The following is a 26,672-nucleotide window of genomic DNA, read 5'->3' on the forward strand; positions in this document are numbered from 1 at the left end:
AGGGGAGGCGGCCGGGGGGCTCGCCGGCCACCCGGCCTCTCTCGCCGCAAATAGTTTTTCGCTTAGGGAATTCGCCGGCAGGGAACAGGCCGGGAACAGGCCGTTCCAACTTTGCCCCCAAGTGGCTCCTGCCGCATTTCTGAGGCCCTTTTCCCCAGAGACCTGGCAGGCCAAGTAGGGAAACATTTCGCTGGGAAGGAATCCGGGGTGGGTGGAGGGGGTGGTGGTGGCGGGGGGCGGGAGTCGAGCCCGGAGGAGGCCTTTCTCCGGCACCGGGCGGCCGTGGTGGGTGTGCCCCGGAGGCGGTGTGCCCTGCAGTCCATAGATGTGTGCGCCCTTGTCTCACCGCTGAGTGTGTCTGCACCCTGGTGTGGGCACGGCCGGCGGCCGTGGGTGTGGATGTTTACGTGCGTGCACAGATAAATGCCTCCTCTGTGTGCCTCCCTCCACCGCAGCCTCCGGTACGCGCGCGCGCGCGGGCGGGCGCGGGTGCGTGTGTGGCTGGACACGGTCTGTGTCTCCCCGCTCGGGGTGTCTATTTCGGGCTATGTGAGTCTTTGTCTCTCTGTGACAAAGTCGAGGCAGTAGGGGAAATTTCGGAGAGAGGGAGGTGGGCCAGGCTCGTGAGAACGGGAAGGGAAGCGTGGGGGCAGGCAAGGAACTGGGGTGGACGGATGGGTGGCGAGGCGGAGGCCAGCGCGACCTGACGGCTTTGGAATGGGCTGGGGGTGGGGGCGGGGGACCCGCAGGAGCTGGGGCGCTGGGTATGGTAGGGCCAATCTCTGGACCCCAAAGTAAGCAGGGGTAGGGGTGGGGCCGTGAGGGAGCCCCAGAAAGGGTGGTGTGGAGGGAGCTGGGGTGAAGGAGGGACAGGAAACAGGAGGGGCGAACCCTGCGAGTCCCCAGGCTGGGAGCACTGGCCCCGCCCACGCCCCAGAGGCCACACCCTTCTCCCCGCCTCCGGGAGGAAGCGCCCCAGGGGCTTTGAGACCAGACGGGTCAAGTTTATGCCTCCCGGGGCTGCACTGTCCGTACCCAGGTGAGGGCAGGACAGGGCCCTGGGGAATTTGTTGGAAATTTTTATTCCGGGTTAGATCCTTAAGACCCAGCCTGACCCTCAACCCTTTAGAAAGCCATCAGAAGTCGGGACCAAGAACCCAGGGAGCGGCTCTGCCGAGGGAGTCTTTTTTTGCTTGCAGCCTGATTTCCTTGGCCCCCTGTGCTTCTGGCTGTCACTGTCCATTTCAGTGCCCACAGCCAATCCCCTGAAAGACTAGAGAAGGCATGTGGTCCAGGCAGCTCCTCCTTTACCTTACCAGAGACCTAGAGAGCCCCCTCCTACCACACCTCTACCCAGGCTTCCCCCAGACCCACACTCACAGATAATGGGTCCTGGTGGGTGGGAACGGGTGGGTGTTTGCCACTGGCCACGAAGGTGTCTGCTGGTAACCTGGGGAGGTAATCTCTCCAGTCTGTCTAACTTCCAAAACCCCTCGCTCATTCCCATCTCCAAGCCTCTGCTCCTGCTATTCTTTTGCCTGGAATTCCTGAAAATGTTTCTCTACTTGTCCCAATCACATTCATACGTTAAAGCCAGTCTGGAGCCCCACCTCCTCCAGGAAGCTTTCCTTGGTTCCTCTTCCGTGCACAGATCTTTCTGCTCTGTGAATAACCATTACCATCTACCCTGGCCATGAAATGGCACTTTGCTGACTAATGTCTCATGTGCCCTGAGTTTCATGTGTGTTATATAGAGTTTTCCAAATAGGCTGCAGCGCCATGAAATCTGGGCCTGGTTTTCAGGCCCATTGTCCCTCCCGTGCCTGCACACAGGGACTAGATCTGACCAATGCCTACTAACACTTGCAACCACCCAGAGGTCAGTGGGCCACCGGACAGAGCTCATCCTCTGCCACTTACCTGAAGATGTGAGTCATCAAGGGCACCCCACCTCCTGGTGGGTGCTTCTAGCGGGGACATGTGACACCTTGGAGGTTCTGGGGGACAGGGACAAGGGCAGACACCTCTAGCTTTGTGTAAAGCTCGGAGCTCTCAACTCTTGGGGAGGCCTTTGGGGGAAAAAAGACAGAACAGGAGGTGGATGGGCACAATGGGCACCTGGCATTTGTGAGGGGCTGGTCTTGGTGGTGGACAAGACTGAAGGAGGTGGTCAGGCCAAGGAAGGGATCTGGTAGTACTGAGGGGAGGGTCACTCAAGTCGACAGACAACACCTTCCTGGGCCACCCCAGGCCCAGGGCCTCGCCCTGCAGCCCCCTCTCTGGAAGGCATCCTTACCCACATAGAGACAGCAGATATATAGTGCATACATGTCCCCCGGGGCACAAACACCAATGCAAAGGCCAGAGGAACAAGGAGTCACATGAATTTGCACCCACAGGCACAACTCGATCACGATTCTGCCCACTCACAAGGCCCTCACCAGCAGACTGCTTTTACAGGGGCGACTCCAGGTGTGCCCCCACCCCCGGGGCGGGGACTGCCTTCAGACCAGAAAGCAGGGGCGCCAGTGTGGGTGTCCCGGGGCCAGGACTCCCATCTCACAAAGGCCAGGATCCTCAGGGCTCAGCCCCAGAAGAGCGCTCAGCAAGAGCCACGCCGCCCGCTGGCTCCTGCTTCCTGCCCCGGGTGGGCAGGAGGGCCCCGATTTCAGGGGGCAGGGTGCCCTCCTTCCCAGCTCAACGCGGCCGATGGGACCAGGCCGCGCTCCAGGCAGGCCGCGCGCGTGTCCGCCCGGAGCCGGAGTCCCCCCTGCCGTCCCCCCATCTCTCCTTCCCTCGCCGAAGCACCACCAGCACCAAATGGCAAAGCGCCTCTCCCCGCGCGCGCGGAGAGATGCGCCGCGACCGCCGGGACGGGCTCGGCGGCCTCCCCCCTCTCCACGGCGCCCGAGCGGGGGGCGGCCGGCGCTGGGGGTGGGTGGGGGTGGGCACGGCCCGGCCCGCGGCCGCCCTCCCTCGCCCTCGCCCGCCCGGGGAACCGGGCAGCGGCGGGAGCCGGCCCGAGCATGCGCACTGCCGCCTCCCTCGCGGTGAAGGTCAGCCCAGGGCCTAGCTGCAGGACTCAAAGGCGGCGGCGGCGGCGGCGGCGGCGGGGCGGGGGGATGCAGCCGAGAGACTTTTAACTCTTTCCCGGCGGGAGGATGGCCACCGAGGCTGGGCCGGGGCGCCCGGAGGGTCCCACCCTCCCGCCTTCCGCGGGGAGTCCCCGCAGCGGGCACACGGCTGGGGGTGGGGCAGAGGGGGCAGGACGCGGAGGAGGGGCAGAATGGAAAGAAGGAGGCTAGGAGAGGAGGGAAGCCGATCGGGAAGGGAAGACGGGGAGGGAGGAACAAAGGAAGCCAGGCTGGAGGGGGAGACCGCGTTCCGCCGCCCCCGTCCCCGTATCCCCAGCAATGAAGGTCTCCTTAGCGCCATGAAATTACCCCCACAGACTGTGTGTGTGTGCGTGTGCGTGTGAGAGAGAGAGACAGAGAGAATGAAGTGAGACCACTGGATCAGGCTGAGGACCCCTGATTTTCTGTGTTCTGGCCCACCCCTAAACCCAGCTTCCATTTTCTCCGCTGGTCACTAAACGCCAGGGCATGTCGGGGGGCGGAGAGGCAGCTCTGATCCAGCCGACCTGCCTGGCCCAAGCCCCAGGCCCCCAGGAAACCCTGGCTAGACCTCAGGGCCTGGCCCAGTCCCCAGGGCTGGGCCAAGAGGAGTCTACACCTTACGCCCCACCTCTGGTGAGGGGCTTCCTCCAGCCAGAAGGCAGGACCTTGGCAGACCAGACCAGGGGCACGGCAGGCACAGTCCTCCCCCTCGTCCTGGCTACTCCCCCCAGCCCTTCTGAGGCCAGAGCAGCCTCCCTCCTGCGAGGATGTTTCTGGGCCCAGGACCTGCTCTGCTGCTCTCCAAAGGGGCTGTCCGTCTCCGTGGGACTTTGTCTTTCTGTGTCAGTTTTGCAAACACACACAAGAGAGACAAATATGATAGAAGCAAAAAAAAAAAAAGAAAGAAAGAAAAAAGTAGGGTGCCAAGACCATCATGTGACCTTGGGCAAGCCACTGTACTTCCCTGTTCCCTGGACCTCTGGGGCTCAGAGGGAAGGCCCGTCTGAGATTCACAGCATCTTCCCTCACTCCCCTCAGGGCCACCATTAATCAGGTCCGGCTTCTCCAGTAGCTCAGTTGGTAAAGAATCTGCCTGAAATGCAGGAGATGAGGGTTCGATCCCTGGGTCGGGAAGATCCCCTGGAGAAGGGAATGGCCACCCACTCCAGTATTCTTGCCTGGGAAATCCCATGGGCAGAGAAGCCTCGTGGGGCTATGGTCCGTGGAGTCGCAAAGAGTCAGACACGACCAAGCAACTAACACTTCCACTTCCTGTAGCAAAAAGCAAGCCACACTGGCCTGGACCCATTCTGCGAGGATAGGTGGGTCTGCGGGGCGGTGTTTTTCCAGGATGCCAAGGGGTGCTATCACTGCCCCAGCTGGCTCCCACAGCCTCGGGGGTACAACCCAGGGCATAGCTCTGCCAGGATCGGGGAGCAGCAGGTAGGTGTCCCACAGAGCCATCCTTGCTCCCTACTCATCTTCCAGAACCCATCTGTCTGGGTAGATTCAGTGGCAAAAGCAAGAGGGCTCCAAGCAGAAGGGGGCTTCTCCCTCTCTTTCTTGGGGAGTGGAGGTGTAGGTGCCTACCTTGCTGCATAGCCTGGGGAGACCCACTCACACCCCCAAGGGGCTGCAGCCAGCACTCTGCCCGGCTGGCACCCCAGCCGGCCTCTTTCTTGGCGGACAGGGGCCCCATCCAGCACTTCTGATTTCCTCCCCTGTTTGTCCCACAGCTGACACCAGGAGAAGGTGCTGGTGGCCAGCACCCCAGCCCTCACCCCAGGAAGTTAAGCTCTGCTACGGGGCTCTGACCAAGGGGCTGGACGGAATTCTGCAAACCACTGCATTCTGAGGCCGGAGATGTCACCTGAGTCAAGAAAACTGATACCAAAATATATGTATCCGTACTTCCTTAAAGGATTTTTTTGGAAATTAAGCCAGGTGGTAGCAGGCAGTGGAATGTGCAGATAAAATGTCCAGGGGAGCCACCCAGGTCCAGGCTCCAGACCTCTGTAACTCCTTTAGGAGGGAAGGGTAAGCCCTGCTCACAGGGCCTAAAAGGGCCCCCTCTCCTCTTAACATTAAAGCGCCATTCTTCCCTGGTGTCCCCTGGGCCAGGGTGGGGGGCTGCCTTCCTGCCGTAATGCCCTTTGTGTGCCCACTGTGTCTGGAGTCATTGAAAGGCCCAGACTCCCCTCAACTCCTGCACCCTGGGCCCCACGAGGCTCTGTGCTCCCCTCTTCCGCGGCCATCTCGCAACCCAAGTTCTTCTCCGTGTGGTCTGTCATAGGAAAGTGTCCAATACACGCAGCCATTTCTGTGAACATCTGTTTTGCCTTCTTGTGGCAGAAGCCACTGAGTAACCACTGCCCCTGAAATCCTCTGTGCAGGGCAGTGGTTTTCGCTGAGTCCGCCTTGCCACTGGCTTCCAGGTGGGGTAGAGACCCTCCTTGCCTCTCGCTGCTGCTGCTCCCAGAGCCCTGGCTTTGCATCTTACCTCCATGGCACCTTCTTTCCTGGAGCATCCGAGCTCCTGGCTCACAGCCATTCCCTCTGTCACCCCTGGCCTCTTCCTGCTGCTTTCCCAGGTCCTCGTGGACCGCCCCTCCCACACGTCAGGGCTCTGGGGTCCTGGACCGCCTCTCCTCCAGCAGTCCTCCGCCCTCCCTCAGTCCCTCATGCCAGCTTCACCTCTTGCATCCTTGTCATTCCAGCCCCACCACCAATCTGTGGACATTTTATCTGTACATTCCACTGCCTGCTACCACCTGGCACACCAACCAGCCTTATACCCCACTCTCTGACCCCCATCTCCCTGTCCAGCTCCCTGACATCCAAAGCCAGTGATGCCACTGGAACTGCTGGTCCGTTTCTCTGACCTGCACCCCTCATCACACACATACCCTCTTACACTTACTCTTTCTTGATTTTAGTTATGGTAAAACATACCACTATGGTTTTTCCAGTAGTCATGTACAGATGTGAGAGTTGGACCTTAAAGAAGGCTGAGCACCTAAGAATTGATGCTTTCAAACTGCGGTGTTGGAGAAGACTCTTGAGAGTCCCTTGGACAGCAAGGAGATCCAACCAGTCCATCCGAAAGGAAATCAACCCTGAATATTCACTGGAAGGACTGATGCTGAAGCTGAAGCTCCAGTACTCTGGCCATCTGATGCAAAGAGCCGGCTCATTGGAAAAGACCCTGATGCTGGGAAAGATTGAAGGCAGGAGGAGAAGGGGGTGACAGAGGATGAGATGGTTGGATGGCATCACTGACTCAGTGGACATGAGATTGAGCAAATTCCAGGAGATGGTGAAGGACAGGGAAGCCTGGCGTGCTGCAGTCCAAGGGGTCCCAGAGTCCAACATAACTTAGCGACTGAACAACAAAAACATACGTAACGTAAACTTTACCACTCTACCTTCCCTTGCACATACTCTTGGCGCTCTTATTTAAGAGTTAAACCGGCTTTATCAATTCCTGCCCTGCATTCCAGGACCTGATGTGGCTGGAGAGGACACGCCACTGCAAGGACCTGGCCCCACTGTCATTTCTGGAGCTCAGGCTTCAGCTGGCCTCATCTTGCGCACGCCCCCCTCCTTCCCTGAACCATCAGGTCCTTCCCTGAACCATCAGGTCCTTCCCTGTTCTCAGTCCCCTATGTGAGTTTTCCACATGTTCTTTCTCCTCCAGCCTCCTCCTCCCTCCCAGCTGATGCCCTTGCTTCTCATTTCCCCGAGAAAAGAGAAGCTTGTGAAGAACTTCCAGAGATCCCACTATATCCTCCCACCTCCCGGCAAGCGCTCCCCTGGTTCCTGCAGCTGACTTCTCCGTTCTCCCACCTAAACCCAGCCATCCCCCTGCATATGAGCTGCTGTCCCGTCTGGCACACTCTGGGCCGTGGCTCCAGCACTTCAGCCCTGTACCATGTCCCTCTTCCCTGCTCCACAATCATTCCTCGGAGATCTCATCCATCACCCAGTCTGAGTTGTAAATACCTTCTCTATGTTGACAACTCCCCAGGTTTTCCTCCAGCCCATTTTCTCTCCCAGTCCTTAGACTCACGTGGTGTCTACGCACACACTGTCAGTTCCACCTGGATCTTGAATAGATTCGGCCACAATGAAACCCCTACTCTCGCACCTCAAATGTGGCTCGCCACCCACGCTCCTCACCCTGTTTCCCACTGCTCCAGCCCACAGGCTGGGCACATCCTGGAATCCTGTCTTTTTCTCCCATCCCACATCCAATCAGAAGGCAAGTCTTGTTGGCTCTGCATCCAGAACCCAGTGCTTCTCATGTCTCCACGGCTCCCAGCCCGCTCCAACCCATAAGCAGTGAATAAGCTGCCTTCCAACCTGGCCCCCAGTGGTCTACTCTCAACACACAACCAGAGGGGGTCCTTTAGCAAAGGAAGTCAGATGCCATCACTTCTGCCCTCACAAACTCCCCCCCATCTCATTGCCAGTGAGGGCGAGTCCTGGGGGGGTCACCCCTCCCGGCTCCCTCTGTGTCCTTCTCTTGCACCCCCTCCCTCTTCTCTCCGCCCCGGCCACACACTCCAGGCCCTCGACACTCCTGAAGCTTGGAGCCTGCTGTTCCCTCTACCAGGAACATGCTTCCTCCAGCTAACACTGTGGCTTCTCTAAAGTCTTTGTTTGAATGTCCCCCTCTCAATGGGACACTTCTGTTCACCGTGTTAGAAGCCTCCCTTCCCCCTCTCCCTCCCCACCTGCACATTCTTATCTCTTTCATCCTCCTGGGTTTCTTTCTGAAGTCCTGAACACCTTTCTTTGTCCCGTATCATCTACTTACTTAGTACCTTAGCCTTTCTCTTCTCTTTGCCCCATTGGAATGTAAGCTCCGCAAAGACCAGGATCTTGATGTCCTGTGTGTGGATAAATCCCAAGTAACTGGCACATGGCAGAGATTCCAATATCTCAGGTATTAGGGGCTCAGTCGTGTCTGACCCTTGTGACCCCATGGACGGTAGCCCATCAGGCTCCATGGAATTCTGCAGGCAAGAATACTGGAGTGGGTAGCCTTTCCCTTCTCCAGGGGATCTTCCCAACCCAGGGATCGAACCCGGGTCTCCTGCATTGCAGGCAGATTCTTTACCACTGAGTCACCAGGGAAGCCCCAATATCTGAAAGGTGTGAGTAATAAGAACCCACTCCAGATCTACTCAGGATTTCCAGTGTGTTTCCAAACACTGGGCGATGTTACAATCTGTGCTTGGGGTTAACAGGATTAACAGCAACAACATCAGCTCAAGCACTTTCATTAACTGGTCTAACTGAAAGGTCTAACTGTCCTGTGGGTGCTGGGATTCCCATTCTAGAGATGAGGAAAAGGAGGTGCTGAGAAGGTATGTGACCTGCCCAAAGCCGCTATGCTGTTCTAGGGCTGGGACTGCAGAGCGCGTCTCCCAATGTCAAGGTCCCTCCCTGGCTTCTCTCCTTCACCTCAATCTGCCTCTCTGATGTCCCTTCAAGGAGAGCCTTCCTGCTGGGGACACACACACACACACACACACACACACACACACACACACTCCTCCACCTTCCCCAAACACCTGTTTTTTAAAGAAGGAAATCAAGATCCCCAGAGGCCTGCACATTTAAGCTGAATTACCCTCAATTATCTTTTAGAACGCACCCTCCAAAAATCTCAAGCAGAATGTTTCAAACACTGGGAATATAAATTCCAGAAAACTTGCCATCAAGGTGTCTAAAATTCATGTCAGTGTGTTGGAGGAAGTTGTGTTAGTTTCTGTGTATGAATTACCTTTTAGCCAAAATAATGAATCCTAGCTAAACTCTGAACAAGCCCCTGGCTCCTCGCTCCTGTGGGTGGATCAGTGGGCCCTTCAGGGGCTTCTGGCTGGACAGACGGATGCACACGCATGCATCCATGGAACTCCTGGTTGGGACCCACGCACATGGTCTACCATGTTGGGATGGCTCCCTGTCCTCCACGGATCACCCCAGGTGCTTCCTTTGGGAACACGTGGTTACCTGCCCACAGGCTGTGGGCAGCCCCAGTGCCACCTCGTCCTGCCTTCCCGATACCACTCAATGGTCATGGGTATGGAGAACCCAGAGGGTCCAACCTGGTCTGAGAAGGAAGGAGAAATGATCTGAGCAAAAGGCAGAAGTCTCCATCTGTGTGCAGAGGGCCCGAGGTTTCTTGGGGAACCAGGCAAAAGTATGTGGGATTGAGAGACAATGGTCTGGGAGGCCCGCCCGTGATCAAGGACGTCATGGTCAAAGCCAGGCTGGGCCCCTCCCATGTCCCCACACAGCACACCCCAGATGTCTCTGGGGCTCGAACAGCTGCTCATGAAGCCCCACAATGGGGCAGGCAGGGGGAGACAGAGTGGGTGGTCTCAGGGCCTGGACCTGATTGGGATATCACTCCTGGTTTCTGCAAGCCTGTGTAACAAGGCCAGCAGGTGCCCTCACCCCCCACCTGTATAGTGAATCCCCTCCAGGTAGCCCCTCGGCCTGCCCTGACCCATGCCCTTCTCCCGGATCTGGGCACTTGCCTGGGCCACGGCAAGCCACTCCGTCCTGGGCCAGAGCTGTGACCACAGGGCCTTACTGCCCTGCCCATTGCTCCATCTCTTCTGGGGTCCTGTCCTCCCCCAGGCCCTGAACCCACTGCCCTGGGTGAGGTCTCTGCAAGCTCCTCAGCGTGAAGGCTCCAAGCTTGGACTCAAGAACGGGGCTTCTCACCTGTGGCACTGTGGACATTTAGGAGCTGGATAATGCTTTACTGTGGGCTTCCCTGGTGACTCAGATGGTAAAGAATCCACCTGCAATGCAGCCAATGCAGGCCTGAACCCTGGGTGAGGAAGATCCCTTGGAGAAGGGAATGGCTACTCACTCCAGTGTTCTTGTCTGGAGAATCCCATGGACAGAGGAGCCTGGTGAGCTGTAGTCCATGAGATCGCAGAGTTGGACATGACTGAGTGACTAACACACACACAATGCTTTCCTGTGGGGGCCGTCATCATGTATTGTATGATCTTAGGAGCATCCCTGGCCTCTCCAATAAATTCTACCAGTACGCTCCTCTCTCCACCTCTAGACACTGTCCTTTGTCCCTGGAGGGTGAAACTGCCCAAGGTTGAGAATCACAACTCTAGAATTGGACAGTCTTGGGTTCATGCCTGGCTCAGCCTCTGCATGACCATAAATAAGTACAAGTCACATGACCAGTCTGAGCCTCATTTTCCCCATCGGCAAGACATGGAGCCCATCACCCAACTCATGATGGATGTGAGGATTAGAACGAGGTCGCATCCGTGAGCAGACCAGCACAGCATCTGACACAGAGTGAACTGTTAATGAAGTGCCTGCTGTTACTAGCGTCCAGTGCTAAGCCTGCCGGACCTTGCGGGCTCGGCCACTGCCTGACCTCTGGGTCCTCCTGCCGACCACCCCTCAGCTAGGAGACTGCTGAAGACAGGAGCCTTCAGAGCCCCTCAGCCGTGGGCCACCAGGAGTCTCGCAGGAGGGTAGCCAGGAGGGGTTGGCCAGGCAATTATTCACAGTGGCCCAGGAGCCACAGGGGAGTCTGGGTTCTACCCAAACCACTGGAAGCTTCTTTGATTGGAGAATGACCGTGAGTACACAGGGTGGGTCTGACACAAGAAGCCCGTGTAGAAAGTGGTTAGGGGAGGGGCTGCAGGGAAGGAGGGAATGGAAGACATTGAGAAGCCACCACGAGTAGTGAATCAACTGGAAGGAAACCCAAGAAGAGCCCATAAGGCTGCCTGTTGGGCCCAGGGAAGCTGAGGTTTGGGAGCTGCTGATGGAGGCATTTGAAGGACACGTGGGGCCTCCCCGCAAGCCCCGACCCCAGCCCCCTGCTGCTGGCCCCTTCGTGTGTCCAGTGAGCCCCCACTATATGATGTCTTGTACGAGGTACCGTTGATTCACACACCGGACACAGCCTCGGCCCCCCAGTACTCTGAGTTTGAGGACTGAGTGGGAACAGACAGGGCTGAAGGCATGGGAGACGGAGAAGCACATGGCAGCTCCTGCCCCCGATGGCCAAAGCTGCAACGCGAGGAGGGGGCAGTGGAGGACCAGTGCACCCCACCCCAGAGCTCCGGGCTTCCTTGCGGAAAAGATCAGCAAATGCCCCCAAGAGTGTCCTCCTAGGAGGGACTGTGGCCTGCTGGGGCCGCTGGCCCTGGTGACAGTGGTAGGGCCACCAGCAGCCACAGCCAGGCCCTAGGGTGATGGTGAAATTTGTGAGTTTCTGGGAGCTGTACCCAAACCCTGGCGGAGACAGTGGGGGCACCAGGGCTGAGCAGCAGCAGAGCTGCCCAAGGATGGGCTGTGGGTACCGCTGAGCCAGGTACCCACAGGGTACCAGACTGCCCACATATCTGTGGAAAAGAACCACTGGAGGCCTTCTGCCACCTCCACGTGTTTCCACGCGGAGCCAGGTACAGAGCTGATGTCCGGCAGCCAAGAGGCCCAAGGGAGTCCGTGGTGGCAGCAAGTCAAACTGTCCCTCGGGGCCCTGGTTCCTCCTGTGGTGGCTGTGACCCAGGTCACCTCCTGGAGGTTCTGGCCACCCAGCACTCATTATCTCCCTCCTCATAAGACAAGACGCCACCTTCTGAAGGGGCTTCCCTGAGGCTCAGATGGTAAAGAATCTGCCTGCAATACAGGAGATGCGGGTTCAAGCCCTGGGTCAGGAAGATCCCCTGGAGAAGATCGCCTGGAGAAGATCCCCAGCATTCTTGTCTGGAGAGTCCCATGGACAGAAGAGTCTGGCAGGACAGTCCATGGGGTCGCAAAGAGTCAGACAGGACTGAGCGACTAAACCACCACCTCCACCACCTTCTGAAGGCAGCTCTCAAAGTCCTCTGTTACGGGTAAATGGCATCCCTCCCTCCACCCAGTTCCTTTGCTGGAGACCTAACCCCAGTACCTCAGAATGCCATCTTTAGAGATAAGGTCTCTAAGAAGGTGACCAAGTTAGAATGAGGTGGGTCACCAAGGTGTCCCTAATCCAATATGGTTGCTGTTATAAAACTGGGGAGGTTACGACAGAGACAGGCAGACACAGAGAAGACAGCGTGAGGAGACACAGGCAGAAGGCAGTGGCCTACCAGCCACGGAGAGAGGTCTGGAGCCCAGCCTTCTCCCACAGCCCTCGGAGGGAACCAGCCCTGCCCACGTCTTGGGCTTCCAGCCTCCAAACTGTGAGAGAATGCATTTCCATCGTTAAAGCCGCCCCGTCTGGCACTTGGTCGTGGCAGGTCTAGCAAACTTATCCCCTCAACAGTGCTCCTCACCATTCCTTGGGCTCCATGCCCCCCACCCAGCCGCTCCCCTCACAGCCTCTGGTTTGCCTGAAGCCACGGAATACAGGGTGCTCAGAATGGTGTGCTTAAATAAACGAGGTCCTACTGAATGGCACAGGGCACCGTATCCTGGGATAAATCATAATAGAAAGTATATGAAAAAGATGGGAGCTCCCTGGAGGTCTAGTGCCTGAGGATCTGCGCTCTCACTCCCGAGGGTCCGGGGTCAATCCTTGGTCCAGCAAGTAAGCAAGCCATGTGGTAAGGTAAAAAAAAAAAAAAAAAAAGGATGGGTATATATGTATAACTGAATCACTTTGCTGTTCAGCAGAAATTAACACAACATTGTAAATCAATTCTACTCCAATAAAAAGTAAAAAAAAAAAAAAAAAAAAAGAATGATGTGCTTATGAGCACAGCACAGGGCAGGACCTGGGGGGCCGAGTCCTGAGTCTGAGTCTTCATTCCACCACCTGTTGACAGGAGGACAAAGGGCCAAGCTCTCTAGCCTCAGTCTCTGCATCTCTAAGATGGGTTCAGCATCATCTCCCCTCTCTCATTGCATTATTGTGAGTAGGAAAATAGAAACAAGAGGACGTATGTGAAAATCGTCTCTAAGTCACAGAGGACTTAGAGCCCTCACTGTTCACAACACAGCACTCTCTGGTAAACACCCGCCCCACTTTGGGCTTGTACCGAATTTCCTGTCAGTTAAAAACTTGACTCCCTTTCTACTTTGTGACAAAACATCTCTCCCCATCCCATACTTCTAAAGTTGCCTTTTTGGATTCGAGGATATTCCTCTTGTAAGAATTAAGCGGTTATTCCAGCTCGAGAGTTTTTGGATCTCAATTCTCTCATCCAATATATTTTCCCCCCTTGCCAGTTGAGCATCATTCATAGATCCAGTGAGTGGGACCGTCTCTCTTCATCCAAATCTTTATGGAACATACTGAAAAAGGCACAGGACAACTCCTCTCTCAAAATGATCTACATCCCTTAGGCTTAGCCCTCAGCTGGCAGCAAATTTACTCAATCACAGTAATACCCAGTGACGTGCTGGAGTGTCACGTTGGTAGTTTAAAATCAGCTCTGGTAGGAGTATTTATGCCACAGAAATTAGCAGATGATACAAATCAGATTTCAGCTCCCCTTCCCACCCTGTCAAGAGCCAGTTGTAAATATTCACTAGCACACTGCTTTCAGGCCACCTGTGTGTGTCTTAGTCAAGCTACCGGGAGAAACTTTGTCAAGTGGCTTGGCCTCCAAATGAACACATGAATCTTTATGGAGCTTAACAGCCGATAAAACGGTTCAATATTCCTGATTTAATTTGGTTCTTTCAACATCCCAGGAAATTAAAAGTCTGGCTTTTGCGACCCATTGGACTGTAGCCCACCTGGCTCCTCTGTGACATTTTTCAGGCAAGAATACTGGAGTGGTTTGCCATTTCCTTCTCTGGGGGATCTTCCCAACCCAGGGATTGAACCAAGGTCTCCTTCACTGAAGCATATTCTTTACCTGCTGAGCCATCCGTGAATAGGTTTACTATTAGTGAAAAGTGAAAGTGAAAGTCGCTCAGTTGTGTCCAACTCTCTGCAGGCTGGAATACTGGAGTGGGTAGCCTTTCCCTTCTCCTGGGGATCTTCCCAACCCAGGGATCAAACCCAGGTCTCCCACATTGCAGGCAGATTCTTTACCAGCTGAGCCACAAGGGAAACCCAAGAAGACTGGAGTGGGTAGCCTATCCCTTCTCCAGGGGATCTTCCCGACCCAGGAATTGAACTGGGGTCTCCTGCATCAGATTCTTTACCAACTGAACTATGAGGGAAGCCCCTATTACTGTACCCATTTTAAAGATGAGTAACACAGGTTAATGATTGACTTAGAGCCAGACCGCCAGCAGGGGCTTAAATGCTCATGTTCTGATCTCAAGGTCAACGTTCCCTTCTGCCCACCATCTGACTGCTCCTCCACCCCCGTTGGTTGTCACAAGCTTCCTGAATTCCCCCAGCATCCTCTACTCTGGGTTTACAACATGGACAAGTCGACAGGGAGCATCTCCAAGGCCCCAGCCCTGCCCATCAGCAGCATATTTCTGAGAACTGATGAACGATGCTTCTCTGCCTGGGTGAGGGTCCTTGAGTGTTTGACAAGACTCTGCATTTTGTTTCTGATTCACTGATGACAGGAGGCCACCTCAAGTGACAGCAACCCTTCGTGCTGTGTGTGGGGCCCCCTGAGAAACACCGATGTAGGGTTCGGGGCCTGAAGGTTAGAAGAGATGACAGGTGACAGGGTAAGGAAAGCTCGAGGTGGATGCTGCAAGCTGGGAGAGCCAGACAGGCTTCACTCAGCCCACAGTGTGTCTCAAAACACTTAAAAAAAACCCCTTAAAAGTGGGAAGCTTTCATATAAAAAGCCAGATTCTCAGAATCTCTTAAAACACTGGAAATCTGGCAACACAGATGGAGTTGAGGGGCTCTCTTTCTGAAGGGGTGCGAGCTGTGCAATCCACAGCATCCTGTTCCCTATTTTAGGGGTTGGTTGAGTCTCTCACACCCTGAGGCCATGCATGTGTGTGCATGCTAAGTCACGTCTGACTCTTCGACCCCATGAACTGTAGCCCACCAGGCTCCTCTGTCCATGGGATTCTCCAGGCAACAGTATGGAGTGGGTTGCCATTTCCTCCTCCAGGGGATCCTCCCCACCCAGGGATCTGAACTGGCATCTCCTGCCTGACAGGTGGATTCTTTACCACTAGCGCCAAGTGGGAAGCCCATGTCCCCAGAGACCCAGCAATCAATGGGAAGTAGGGTGGATCTTGTGGACCATGACAACTAGCCTTTGGCCCCGGCCTCAGAGCTGGGGTGAAAGGGGTCACGTATAAAGGGCTGGTTGCTTTGCCCTTTGGGGGCTGCGGTTTGGGCCATAGCCCTTCTGAGGATGAATGCAGTGGACAGACCCCAGCTGGGACTCTTCCCTGACCACTGGGACGTTCCCTAGCCTCTGTGTACCTCAGTTTCCCATCTTAAAAGTGGTGACAATCATATTTAACTCACAGTGTTGTGGTGAAGATGAATCAGTTAAGCCACGAGAGAGTCTGCAAACTGCAGTAAGTCCTCCGTCTACACTGGCTGTCCTAGTCTGACCCCAGCCTGCCTCCCCGACTTTCTTCCTGAAGTCGCAGCGCTGGGCCTCAGGTGCTGCGAAGAAAGTGGGGACTGTCCACCCCCAGGGGGCATATTTTCTAAGACTGTTTTCTCCTGAAGGAATGGGCCTGGGTAGAATGGGAGTGAAGGAAAAAGCAAAAGCGAGAGTTGCTCAGTCGTGTCTGACTGTTTGGGACCCCAAGGACTGTAGCCCGCCCCCAGGCTCCTCTGTCCATGGGATTCTCCAGGCAAGAATACTGGAGTGAGCTGCCATTCCCTTCTCCGGGGGGTATCTATGGAACCCCGGTGTCCTGCATCGCAGGCAGGTTCTTTACCATCTGAGCCACCAAAATAGGGGGAGGGGTGATAAAATTGGGGCTCAGAGGGGAAACTGAGGCAAGAAAAACCAAAAGCACATGCTGCTTCCTGCCGGTGGGGGCAAGGGGCAGTGGGATTCGCAGACTAGCGGACGCCAGCTTCCCCTCCTCTGCTCGGCCCGCCCCCACCGGCAGGACCCTCCCGGTGCCGGCATCGCCTCCTCCAAGCCGACCCAGCTGGGCCCGGCTGTTGATTCAGCTGCGGAAACCGGAAGGAATCTGCAAGTCCAGGACAGACGGAGGACCGCAGGGCTCTCTCTCCTGGGCTCTACCGCCTCACTTTTTTTCTCCAACTAAAAAAGTCATGAAAGGCCAAGAAGGCAGGCCTCCTAAACACTGCGTCCGGCTGGACGGCCAGATGCTGCTGGAGAGATGGCGGAGGCTCAAAGGTAACCCACCTGAGTTCTCAGAACCGGCCGGGAGATGCCCTTCTTGCTGGGAGGTGGGGGTTGCGGGGATGGGGGGGAGGGTCGCGCGGAAAGACTCCGCGGCTTCTCGCCGACTCCAACACAACGGCGGCAAGCACAGCGGTCTGGAATCTAGGGAGACACGGGTCACCATAGCTGTGCCCTGGGGTCTACAGAGGACACCTGGAGCGGGCACCGCGCCCAGCATCCCGTTTTAACCCAGCAGTGATGAGGGGCCGGGGCCAGCCACGGCGTGCCGGCCTTGAGCAGAGAGCTCAGTCTGCAGCATCGCCCTGAACCTTTCTAGACGTGGTAGAAAGGCTCGTCTTAACTGCAGACGCTGAGCCTGAGAGCCAAGTGCTCCTGTCCAGGTCGGCCTGGGCAGGGACCGGCAGAGTTCAGTCTCTAAAAAGGCTTGGGGGACCCCGAAGCCTATGCGTCCTGCTCTCCCAGTGGGCGCCAAGGTCTGGCAGCCGGCACAGGCCCCCAGGTAGGGGCTGTCTGAAGAGACCAGAGCTGGACGTTTCCCAGAGCAGACGCAGGGCCTGTGGGAGAATTGCCTCCAAGCGGCTGGAGGCGGTCAGATGTCGTGGAAGCAGAGGGCAGAGTCCAGTCTCTAAGGAGGCCTGTCATGGAAGCAGAAAAGGGGTCCATCCTCTGTACCTCCAAGGGCAAGACCAAGGTTTCGGGAATAGCCTCCCTCACCAGAGAAACGGGTGAAGCGGGGATGGATTTCCTGGACCACGGTGAACAGGTTCTGTCAGCGAGGGGCCGCCCCAGGTGTGGCCCACGGAGCAGCTCGGGTGTCGCAGGTCAAGGCGGGCAGGCCGGAAAGGCCCACCCTTGGGTTGTGGGCATCTAGAGAGGGTGGGGTCAGCAGTGCAGAGGGATCTCAGGCTTCTTTTAGGATCGGCTATCAGGGCCACCTGCTCTCTCCTACTGCCTTATTCATCTGCTCATTCATCCAAGAAAACAAGAATTCCCTGGGGGCCCAGTGATTAGGACTCTGCGCTTTTCACTGCTATGACCCAGGTTCAACCCTTGGTCGGGGAACTAAGATCCCCCAAGCTGCATGACCATAAAAAAACACATAGTTTTGTGTGTTTTTTTTTTTTTTCCCCAGCACTATTCTGAATAAGAGCCTGGCAGGCTGCAGTCCATAGGGTCAGAAAGAGTCGGGCATGACTGAAGCGACTTAGCATGTACGCGTAAGACATAAGAAGGTGGAACTTTACACCTCAGGTGGGGAGAGAGTGCCCCTCGAAGAAGTGGTATTTAAGTCAAGACTTGAACGATGCTTTCAAAGATGCAATCCAGCATTCCCTGCCAAATAGTTGCTAAATCCCTGGCATCTGTGTCTAGCCCTCAGAGGGTTCAGGACCTGGGGGTAAGGGTGTGTGACTGGTCCCTTCCCGTACCCAGGCTTACCTGTTGGGCACACATACTGATCATGGTGGTGGTTTATTCGCTAAGTCATGTCCAACTCTTGCGACCCCATGGACTGTAGCCTGCCAGGCTCCTCCGTCCATGGGATTCTCCAGGCAAGAATACTGGAGTGGGTTGCCACTTCCTTCTCCAGGGATCTTCCCAACCCAGGAACTGAACCTGGGTCTCTTGCTTTGCAGGCAGATGAATTGACAGAGGTCTTTATTTTCCTATGAGGATAATCCCCTTCCCCAAGAATGTGACTCTGTACTTGATTCCCGATTTTAAATAGACTTCCCTGCTGCCTGACACATTGGAAACTTTGTTGTAAATACTAACAGGCAGTGCATTCTTCCAGTTGCTCTAAATTTTATCTTTGGATTGAGCACAGTCAGCAGGACTTAAATGGCCGCGTGATGTTGTCAGCCCTCTGCTGTGCCTGAGGAAACTGCTGTGGAATTGTTGAGGACGTCGCTAAAACTGTCACACAGGATTCCCCTCACGTCACCTCATGGGAGACACTTCTCGGGGTCTCCGGGCCAGAAACCACAGTCTTTCAGGGGCAGATGGTTAGGTTTCCGTCTTACAGGCAAGTGTAACTGCTTACACTTGCCCTGTTACAAGTGTAACACTTAACACTGCCCTGTGACACCGGGCTTCCTCCCACTCACTCACCCTGGGCTGCAGCGTCCCCTCCCTGCCCTTCGGTCCCCTGCCCCGGGCCCCTCATTCGGTGTGTCTTTGCAGACCACCTCAAGCTCTCTTGGAACAAGGCAAGTGCATCTTTCCTGCCTGCCTCTCCCCTCCCCTGCCCTCCCCGCACAGCGTACTGCTCCTCACTCCAAGCCCCAGAACGTTCTTCCGTCTGGAAAGGAAGGCCGACACGGGAGATGATCCAAGTTTGTTACATTCCAGTAAAGGCACGGACAGCCACAGGCTCCTGAGACGATTTCTCACATTTCCTGGAAGTGAGTTCGGGTCACAGAGAAATGGGTTTCACAGCGTAGGAAGCAGATCGAGATGTGGGCTGGGCATGGCTGCCCCCCACAAAGTCCCCCTCAGCCATGTTCCCACAGGTCCCTGTGAGGTACTGGGGATCAGCAGGTCCCACACAGCTATGGCTGCCCCCCACAAAGTCCCCCTCAGCCATGTCCCCACAGGCCCCTGTGAGGTACTGGGGGTCAGCAGGTCCCACACAGCCATGGCCGCCCAGTCACCCTCGGCCGAGTGTCCCCCAGCAGCAGCTGAACCCTCTGGCACAGCGATTCAAGAGGGCTCAGAATCCAGCCCAAATCAAGGACTGTGTGCTCATCCTGAGTGTCTGTGGCTCTGGGTCCCCTGATGACACCTCCCCAGGCGACACCTCAGCTCATTACCTCTGCCGCTCACAGCTCACTGACAACCAGCTCTCACTTGCAATCACACTGCGGGCATTTGGGGTGAAGACAGCTCCAGCTGTTGCACGCCCGGCCCGCCTGCCCACCCCTCGCGCCGTCTAGACGCTAGCACGGGCCTGTCAGCATCCAAATGACAGCACGTGCCCAAGCCACTGGGCGTCAAAGCCGGCTCCCTGCCTGCAACTGCACACGCAGAATGAAGGCCAATTTTATGGTAGTGAAGTGAAAGTCGTTCAGTCCTGTCAGAATCTTTGCGATCCCATGGACCGCCAGGGAATTCTCCAGTGGGTAGCCTTTCCCTTCTCCAGGGGATCTTCCTAACCCACGGATTGAACCCAGGTCTCCTGCATTGCAGGCAGATTCTTTACCAGCTGAGCCACAAGGGAAGCACAGTTTTTTTTTTTTTTTTTTATGGTAATGGGAACTCCAAAATATAACGCCAGAAACCCCACAGCACCTCACTCCTTACCACCTTCATCACGTGGGGAGGTTGGAGCACCCAACTCCCCAGGAGTCTTAGACTGAACCCTCGATTCACTGCATGACTGGGGCCACTCGGGGACCAGGGGTCACTAAGGTGCACTCACTGCTCCCAGAGCCTCCTGACCCCCCGGGATTTTCTCAAGCCTCCCCTCCCTGTCCACCCACCCCTTCAGCTAGGTGACCTCCTCTGGTCCTCCAGGCAAGGCATGGAACAGCCCAGGGCACCCACCTACTGCTGCTGGGAACCCCCTTAGAGATTATCTCAGTGCACCCCAGAGCAGCTGCAATTCACGAGGATTCACCACGTGGAGGCCTGGCTCTGGGGTACCTAGGAACCTCGGCTCAACCAGCCCCACATTTGACCTGGCCTCCACCTTCAGACACCCCAGAACTTCAGAGCTGCCTGGGAAGATTTAGTAGACTAGCTCACACCTTTACAATCCAGCCCCACAAGCTAAGGAACACATTTGCCCTTAACCTTAGCGGTGGTTAGGTTGCAGGGTAGGGGGTCAACCTTTGTCTGGGGGCCTGGATGAGCTGCACCTGTTTCCGCGGTGGCCAGCACCAGGTCATGGCCTCTCTGCCACCCAGTGCTGCTCCATCTCTGGGCCAGCCAGGCTCCCCCTGCCCCATACCACCCTGGGCACAGCCTACCTGAGGGGTGCAGGGCAGAGAGGGGACAGGACTGCCTTGGACTTCAGAGCGGTCCAGGCAGGAAAGCAAGTTCCTCTGCTCTTTCCGAGGGAGGAGAAGCTGAGACTAGCACTCTTATTTGGTCGACCCCTACCCTCGCATCACCAGTCTACCCCACCTTCCTGTTCTCCCAAAATGAAAGTCGCTCAATAGTGTCCAACTCTTTGCGACCCCATGGACGATACAGTTCATGGAATTCTCCAGGCCAGAATACTGGAGTGGGTAGCCTTTCCCTTCCCAACCCAGGGACTGAACCCAGGTCTCCCTCATTGCAGGCAGATTCTTTACCAGCCAAGCCACCAGGGAAGCCCCCTGTTCTCCAAAGCCTACTTCAAATCACCCTACTTAGGGCACTTCCTGTGGGCCAGCCGAGTTGCTCCCTCTGCTGGACTGCCAGCTTGAGGGCGGGGACTGGGCCCTCACACCTCCAGGGCCCCTGACAGCACCTAATCTGTTACCAGGTGATGCCCACTGGTGAGGCTGGACTGGGAGAGCTCACACTGGGCTCCAACCCCCTCCCATGGATGGTCTGGGCTCTGGGGCAGGCAGCCTTTCCACGCAGTGCCTTAGTGCTTCCTTCTGGACCAGGGACACCACCCTGGGACTAGCCAGGCTGTACCCCTCTCTGCCACACTGCCAGGAGGAGACTCAGGAGGATCCAATTCACGTGCAATGGGCCTGAGAGCACCCTTGAGCCCGGGGCCTGCCTCGTGTCAGCACGGGACTAGCCGCCACCAGACGCCCAACAACAGGGTGCCACCATTACCCCTCCCACCCCAAACAAAGCCCTGCCTGGGGCTCAGAAGGCTTGCAGATGTGCGCCCTAGCATGTCCGGGGTAGGTTTCCAGGGCCCAAGTTGTGCCGGAGCTCAGCAGGCTCCCCTTGGCTGCAGAGTGTGTGTGTTTGTGGGGTGTTATGGACGCATGTGAGCACTCACACACAGGTGAGGGGCACGGAGGTGTGTGTCTGGGGGGACTCTGGGCACAAGCCAGGAGGAAGGAAGAAGGAGGAAGTAGGACAAGCGAGAGCCCCCAGACCATTTTCACATGAAGCAAAAATTTGGCTTCAGGCTCACGTGTCCCTGGCTCCAATGGCCGTGCAAGGCAGGGCCCAGGGACGGCTAGAGGTGAGGGACACTGAGCAAGACGGGGGGCGGGGGTTGTGGGTAGGGGGAGCTGCTCTGGCCCTCGCAGGGCATGAGAAGAGGCACCACCAGGGACCAGACGGGGGCAGAAGTGCCAAGAGGGGGCCATGGAGTGTGAGCAGAGGCCCAGCGGCTCCAGGGCTGGTGGGAAAGGCAGAGCCTACCTGTACCACGGCGGGCGGGTGCTGAAGGCCTGCGGTCATAGGTGGCAGGGTCCTGCAGCGGGGGACTCATCCAGTGCCCCCTCGGTGCCCGCGCCCAGAGCCTACCGTGCCTGCAGCACCAAGGGCCATTCTGAGGAGGATCTGAAAGAAGAGGGCAGTGGGAGGGGCGGCCCAGACCCTGAGCACAGAGCAGACTCACAGTGGGCCCGAGGAGGCAGGGGAAGGTGCTAGAGGGGCCCCACGTGTGGGCCACTCCCTGGCACAGTCTGGGGAAGGCAGGAGGTGCACTGAGCAGGAGCCAGCCCTGCTGGGTGGTTCAAGAAGGACCAGTGTGAGAGCAGAAAGCTGTCGGAGGCCAGGTCCTCCTGCCGGCAGAGCTGGGAGGGTGACAGCAGAGGATGCAGGCAGAGCCCGGGCCCGGGCAGGGGAGGACAATCTGGGAGACTCGGCAGAAGGGAAAGGAGGACCGTGAGCCAGGATGGGAGCTGGATGCCTTCTGGGGCTCAGGCCCATCTCAGGGGAATCCTGGGGGTGGCCAGCAGGTAGAGCTGACCTGCTCTGTATTCCGCCCAGCTCACACTGAGCCCTCCCTGTGCGCACAGCCCTCCTGGCTTCACTCCCTGCGAGAGCAGGACAGTTGGGAGCGAGGGGCACTACCAGGGCAGATGGTGGGGTGTAGGGGGCAGTTCAGTAAGTATGGGGCTTGAGAGCAGTTGAGGATCACGTGTAGGTGGTGTTGGCCGGAATGGTGAGGAGGAAGGGGAGGCAATGAGATGGGGACGATGCCAAGACGGAAGACAATACCAGGCCAGGGCTGGGAGGAGGTGACCTGCGGGAAGGTGGGAGACAGCGGGACAATCTGAATGGGGGACAGGTGTCCAGGCTGGAGGATGCCAAGCGGAGACAGGGAAGGTGCCAGGCAGGCAGTGGGCAGGAAGGGAGATGTCAGGCTGGGGAAGGAGGGCAGGTGCCAGGCGGGGAGTGGGGAGGAGGCAGAGGGTGCCAGTCAGGAGCAGCACAAGGAGGTGCCAGGCAATGGGGAGGGGGTTGGGTGCCAGACACGGGGGAAGAGAGGAAGGTAGCAGGCAGGAGGGTGCCAGGCAAAGGGAAAGAGGGGAAAGACAGGGGAGAATGGGGAGGTACTGGAGGGGGAGGGAAAGATGCCAGGCAGGGGTGAGGAGGGGGGAGAATGTGAGGGGAGGGATGGGAGTCTGCCAGGCACGGAAGAGGTGCAAGAGTGGGAGTGGGGGAGGTGCCCAGCAGGGGAGGGAGAGAGTCAGGAGTCGGGGGTGGGGGGTCAGGAAAGAAGGAAGGGAGGAGGAAGAGGCAGAAGGCGGCTGCCAGGTAAGGGGAGGTGCCAGGCAGGGGAAAGAAGGGAGGTGCCAGCGGGGGGGAGGGGGGGACAGGGAGATGCCAGGCCAGGGGAGGCGGGGGAGATGCGAGACGTGGGGGGGCGAGGGATGCCAGGCAGGCGGGAGGAGAGGAGATAGCAGGCGGGGTGGGGGAGGAGGAGTGCCAGGCAAGGGAGGGAGGGGTGATGTCAACACAGGCAAGACGGGCATTGACAAACAGGGGAGGCCGGGGCGCCGGCGCAGCGCGGCCCGGCGGCGTCTCCTCTAGGGGCCTGGGGACCGCGCGGCGCGGGTCGCTCACCTGCTCCCCCGGGACCCCGGCCCGGAGCGCGGCCGCTCTCTCCCCGCTCGGCGCTCGGCTCGGCCCGGCGCCTGCGCCGCCGCTGCAGCCCGGAGCGGGGGAGGCGCAGGGAGCGTCTGCAAAGAGCGAACGGCTTAATAATGAGTTAGGGATCGGAGCGGACGGCGTCGCCCCGTGCATCCGCACTTGTGATCGCCGGGCTCGCAGGCCCGTCGTGAGCTTCGGGCTGAACACGGATGCCCTGCAGGTCTGTAGACGCGCCTGCTCCTCCGCGGGCTCACCCAGACCGCCCGAGCACCCAGTGGTCGCAGGCGGTACCCACTCCAGGACACACACAGACACACACCACACACACCATACGCACACATCACACACACCACACGCGCACACACACCCACACACATCACACACACATCACACACACACCACACACACACCACACACAGACACACACCACGCACACACATCACACACACACACCACACACACACACACCCCCATACTCCACACAAACACCACACACACACACCCACACACCACTCATACCACACATCACACATACCACACACCACACACACACATCAAACACACACACCACACGCACACATTACACACACACCACATTCACATACACCACACACCACATGCACACCCCCACACACATCACACACACCACATGCACACCACACACACACACACACCACAGGCACACATACCACACACCACACACACACACACCACACACACACCACACGCACACACACCCACACACACCACACGCACACACACCCACACACAAACACCACACACACACACCACACATATTACACACCACATGCACACATCACACACCCCACACACATCACACACACACCACAAACACACCACACACACACACACACACACACACACATCACACACACCACACACACACACACACACCACACACACACCACACACAACACACACCCCACCCACACACAACACACAAACACCACACACACACCACACACACACACCACACATATCACACACCACAGGCACACATCACACACACCCCGCATACACATACACCACACACCACACACACACCCCCACACACATATCACACACACAGCACATGCACACCACACACACACACACCATAGGCACACATACCACACACCACATACACACACATCACATACACCACACAAACACACCACACGCACACACACCTCCCACACATCACACACACCACATACACACACACCAGACACACACCACACACACACACACGTGCTGGGACAGGCTCGGACCAATATCCCCTACCCCATCACCTGCTTGCACGCTCATGGTCTCAGTCTGAGTGAGTGAGCAGAAGTCCCTCAGTTGTGTCAGACTCTGCATGTGTCAGATTCTCCAGGCCAGAATCCTGGAGCGGGTAGCAGTTCCCTTCTCCAGGGGATCTTCCCAACCCTGGGGTCGAACCCGGGTCTCCCACATTGCAGGTGGATTCTTTACCAGCGGAGCCACCAGGGGAGCCCCAAGATCTCATGTGGGTCCTTCCAGCTCTGCTCCTCTCTCTGCAGGGACTCTGGAAGCTCAGATGAACCTCTCTGCTCACTCGCCCATCTCTCTATCTCTGTGAACCTGACTGGTTTGAGAGCCTGGGATAAGCGAGACCCTACAATAGCTGCCCTTAAGTGACTGACAGCTCACTAGAAGGACCTCGAGGTTCTCCCACGTTGCAGCATGTGCCAGAATTCTCTCTCTTTCAAGGTGGAGTAAGACTCTGTTGCCTGCGACAGAGAAAGACAAACGTCATACGCTGTCACTTGTACGGAATCTAAAAAAAATGATACAAATGAATTTATTTACAAAACAGAAATATACTCACAGACAAAGAAAACAAATGTAGGATTACCAAAAAGGATGGGGGTATACATTAAGTTTGGGATTAACAGATACACACTATATAAAATTCAGTCGTAACTGAGATCTGGGGTTGTTCACTGTAGTATTGCTTGAATACCAAGAAATTGGAGATGTCTAAATGCTCACTGACAGGGGACGCAGTAAATAAGTCAGGTGGCGGATGTAAACATGTGACAAGATAAACACACCACTCAATGAATCTATCGAACAGTAGGGAAACCCTCTGTGTACGGATAGAGGAGGATAGAGAAGAATCTCAAAGACGAGACAACAGAATAAAATAAAAGCGTGCGGAACAGTGTGCAGAGTGTGCCAGAGTGTGTGATGTGTGATGTATGTGCTCGTGAGTGCTCCACTATACACACGCACAAGTCCTCTAGGAGGATCCAGGAGAAAATGGGCACAGTGGTGGCCTCTTGTGAAGGGCTGGAGGTCGGAGTGGAGGGACATTTACTTTCCACTGTGTCTTCACTTGTAGCTTTTGAATTTAGACTGTTTTACCCATTCAACAAATAAGCAAATGCTTACAAAAATCATCTGTATCTTCTGTTAGACTTTTAATATTTTCTGGTCACCTGCTATGTAAAATCAGACCAGGAATCCATGAACCCATTCGAGACCTTCTGTCTGTGTATCTCGTTCAGGGGTCCTGCGTCTCTTCCTGGAGCTGGTATTACTGTGGGCCTGGCTCTGTACCAGACTGTGGGGCAGGGGTGCGAGACGCCTCTGGACCATATGGGGGTTGAAAAGTGAAAGTGTGAGTCACTCAGTCATGTCCGACTCTTCGAGACCCCATGGACTGTAGCCCGATCCTCTGTCCATGGGATTCTCCAGGCAAGAATCCTGGAGTGGGTTTCCATTTCCTTTTCCAGGGGATCTCCCTGACCCAGGGATCGAACCCAGGTTTTCAGCATTGCAGGTGGCTTCTTTACCATCTGAGCCACCAGGGAAGCCCCAGATGGGGGATAAATACATGTAAATAGATAGCTCAGTTGGTAAAGAATCTACCTGCAGCGTAGGAGACCCTGGTTCAACTTCTGGCTCGGGAAGATCTGCTGGAGAAGGGATAGGCTACCCCTTCCAGTATTCTTGGGCTTCTCTTGTGCTCAGCTGGTAAAGAATCTGCCTGCAATACGAGGGACCTGGGTTCGATCCCTGGCTTGGAAAGATCACCTAGAGAAGGGAAAGGCTTCCGACTCTGGTATTCTGGCCTGGAGAGTTCCATGGACTACATACTGTATAGTGGGGCTGGGAAGAGTCGGACACAATGGGGCAGCTTTCCCTTTCCCTGTCACACACTGCAGCCACAGAGGCCAGTCCCAAGGCTGGAGGGGACAGAAGGTAGAGTGGAGGGTGCCGGGGGCTGGGGGAGGGGGAGTGGGCAGTTAGGGTTTAATGGGACAGAGCTGGT

General features: G+C 56.6%; 1 protein-coding gene across 3 annotated transcripts in view; it reads right to left on the minus strand.

The window, feature by feature from the left end:
• SMARCD3 (SWI/SNF related, matrix associated, actin dependent regulator of chromatin, subfamily d, member 3) overlaps window positions 1–23,405 on the minus strand; it is a 33,179-nt gene extending 9,774 nt beyond the window's left edge. The window contains exons 1-3 of one of the 3 annotated variants that reach the window (XM_042249284.1): window positions 23,345–23,405; window positions 21,692–21,832; window positions 1,921–2,069 (exon numbers count right to left, since the gene is read on the minus strand). In XM_042249284.1, coding sequence (XP_042105218.1) covers window positions 1,921–1,980 — 60 coding nt within the window. In that variant the 5' untranslated portion in view covers window positions 1,981–2,069; window positions 21,692–21,832; window positions 23,345–23,405. Of the gene's footprint in view, window positions 1–1,920; window positions 18,772–21,691; window positions 21,833–23,344 lie in introns of all 3 variants that reach the window. The other 2 variants (XM_060415207.1, XM_042249285.1) reach the window with 2 other exon arrangements.
• Window positions 23,406–26,672: the final 3,267 nt, after the last annotated feature.

Source organism: Ovis aries, chromosome 4 (assembly GCF_016772045.2).
Source record: "Ovis aries strain OAR_USU_Benz2616 breed Rambouillet chromosome 4, ARS-UI_Ramb_v3.0, whole genome shotgun sequence".
Taxonomy (NCBI): domain Eukaryota; kingdom Metazoa; phylum Chordata; class Mammalia; order Artiodactyla; family Bovidae; genus Ovis; species Ovis aries.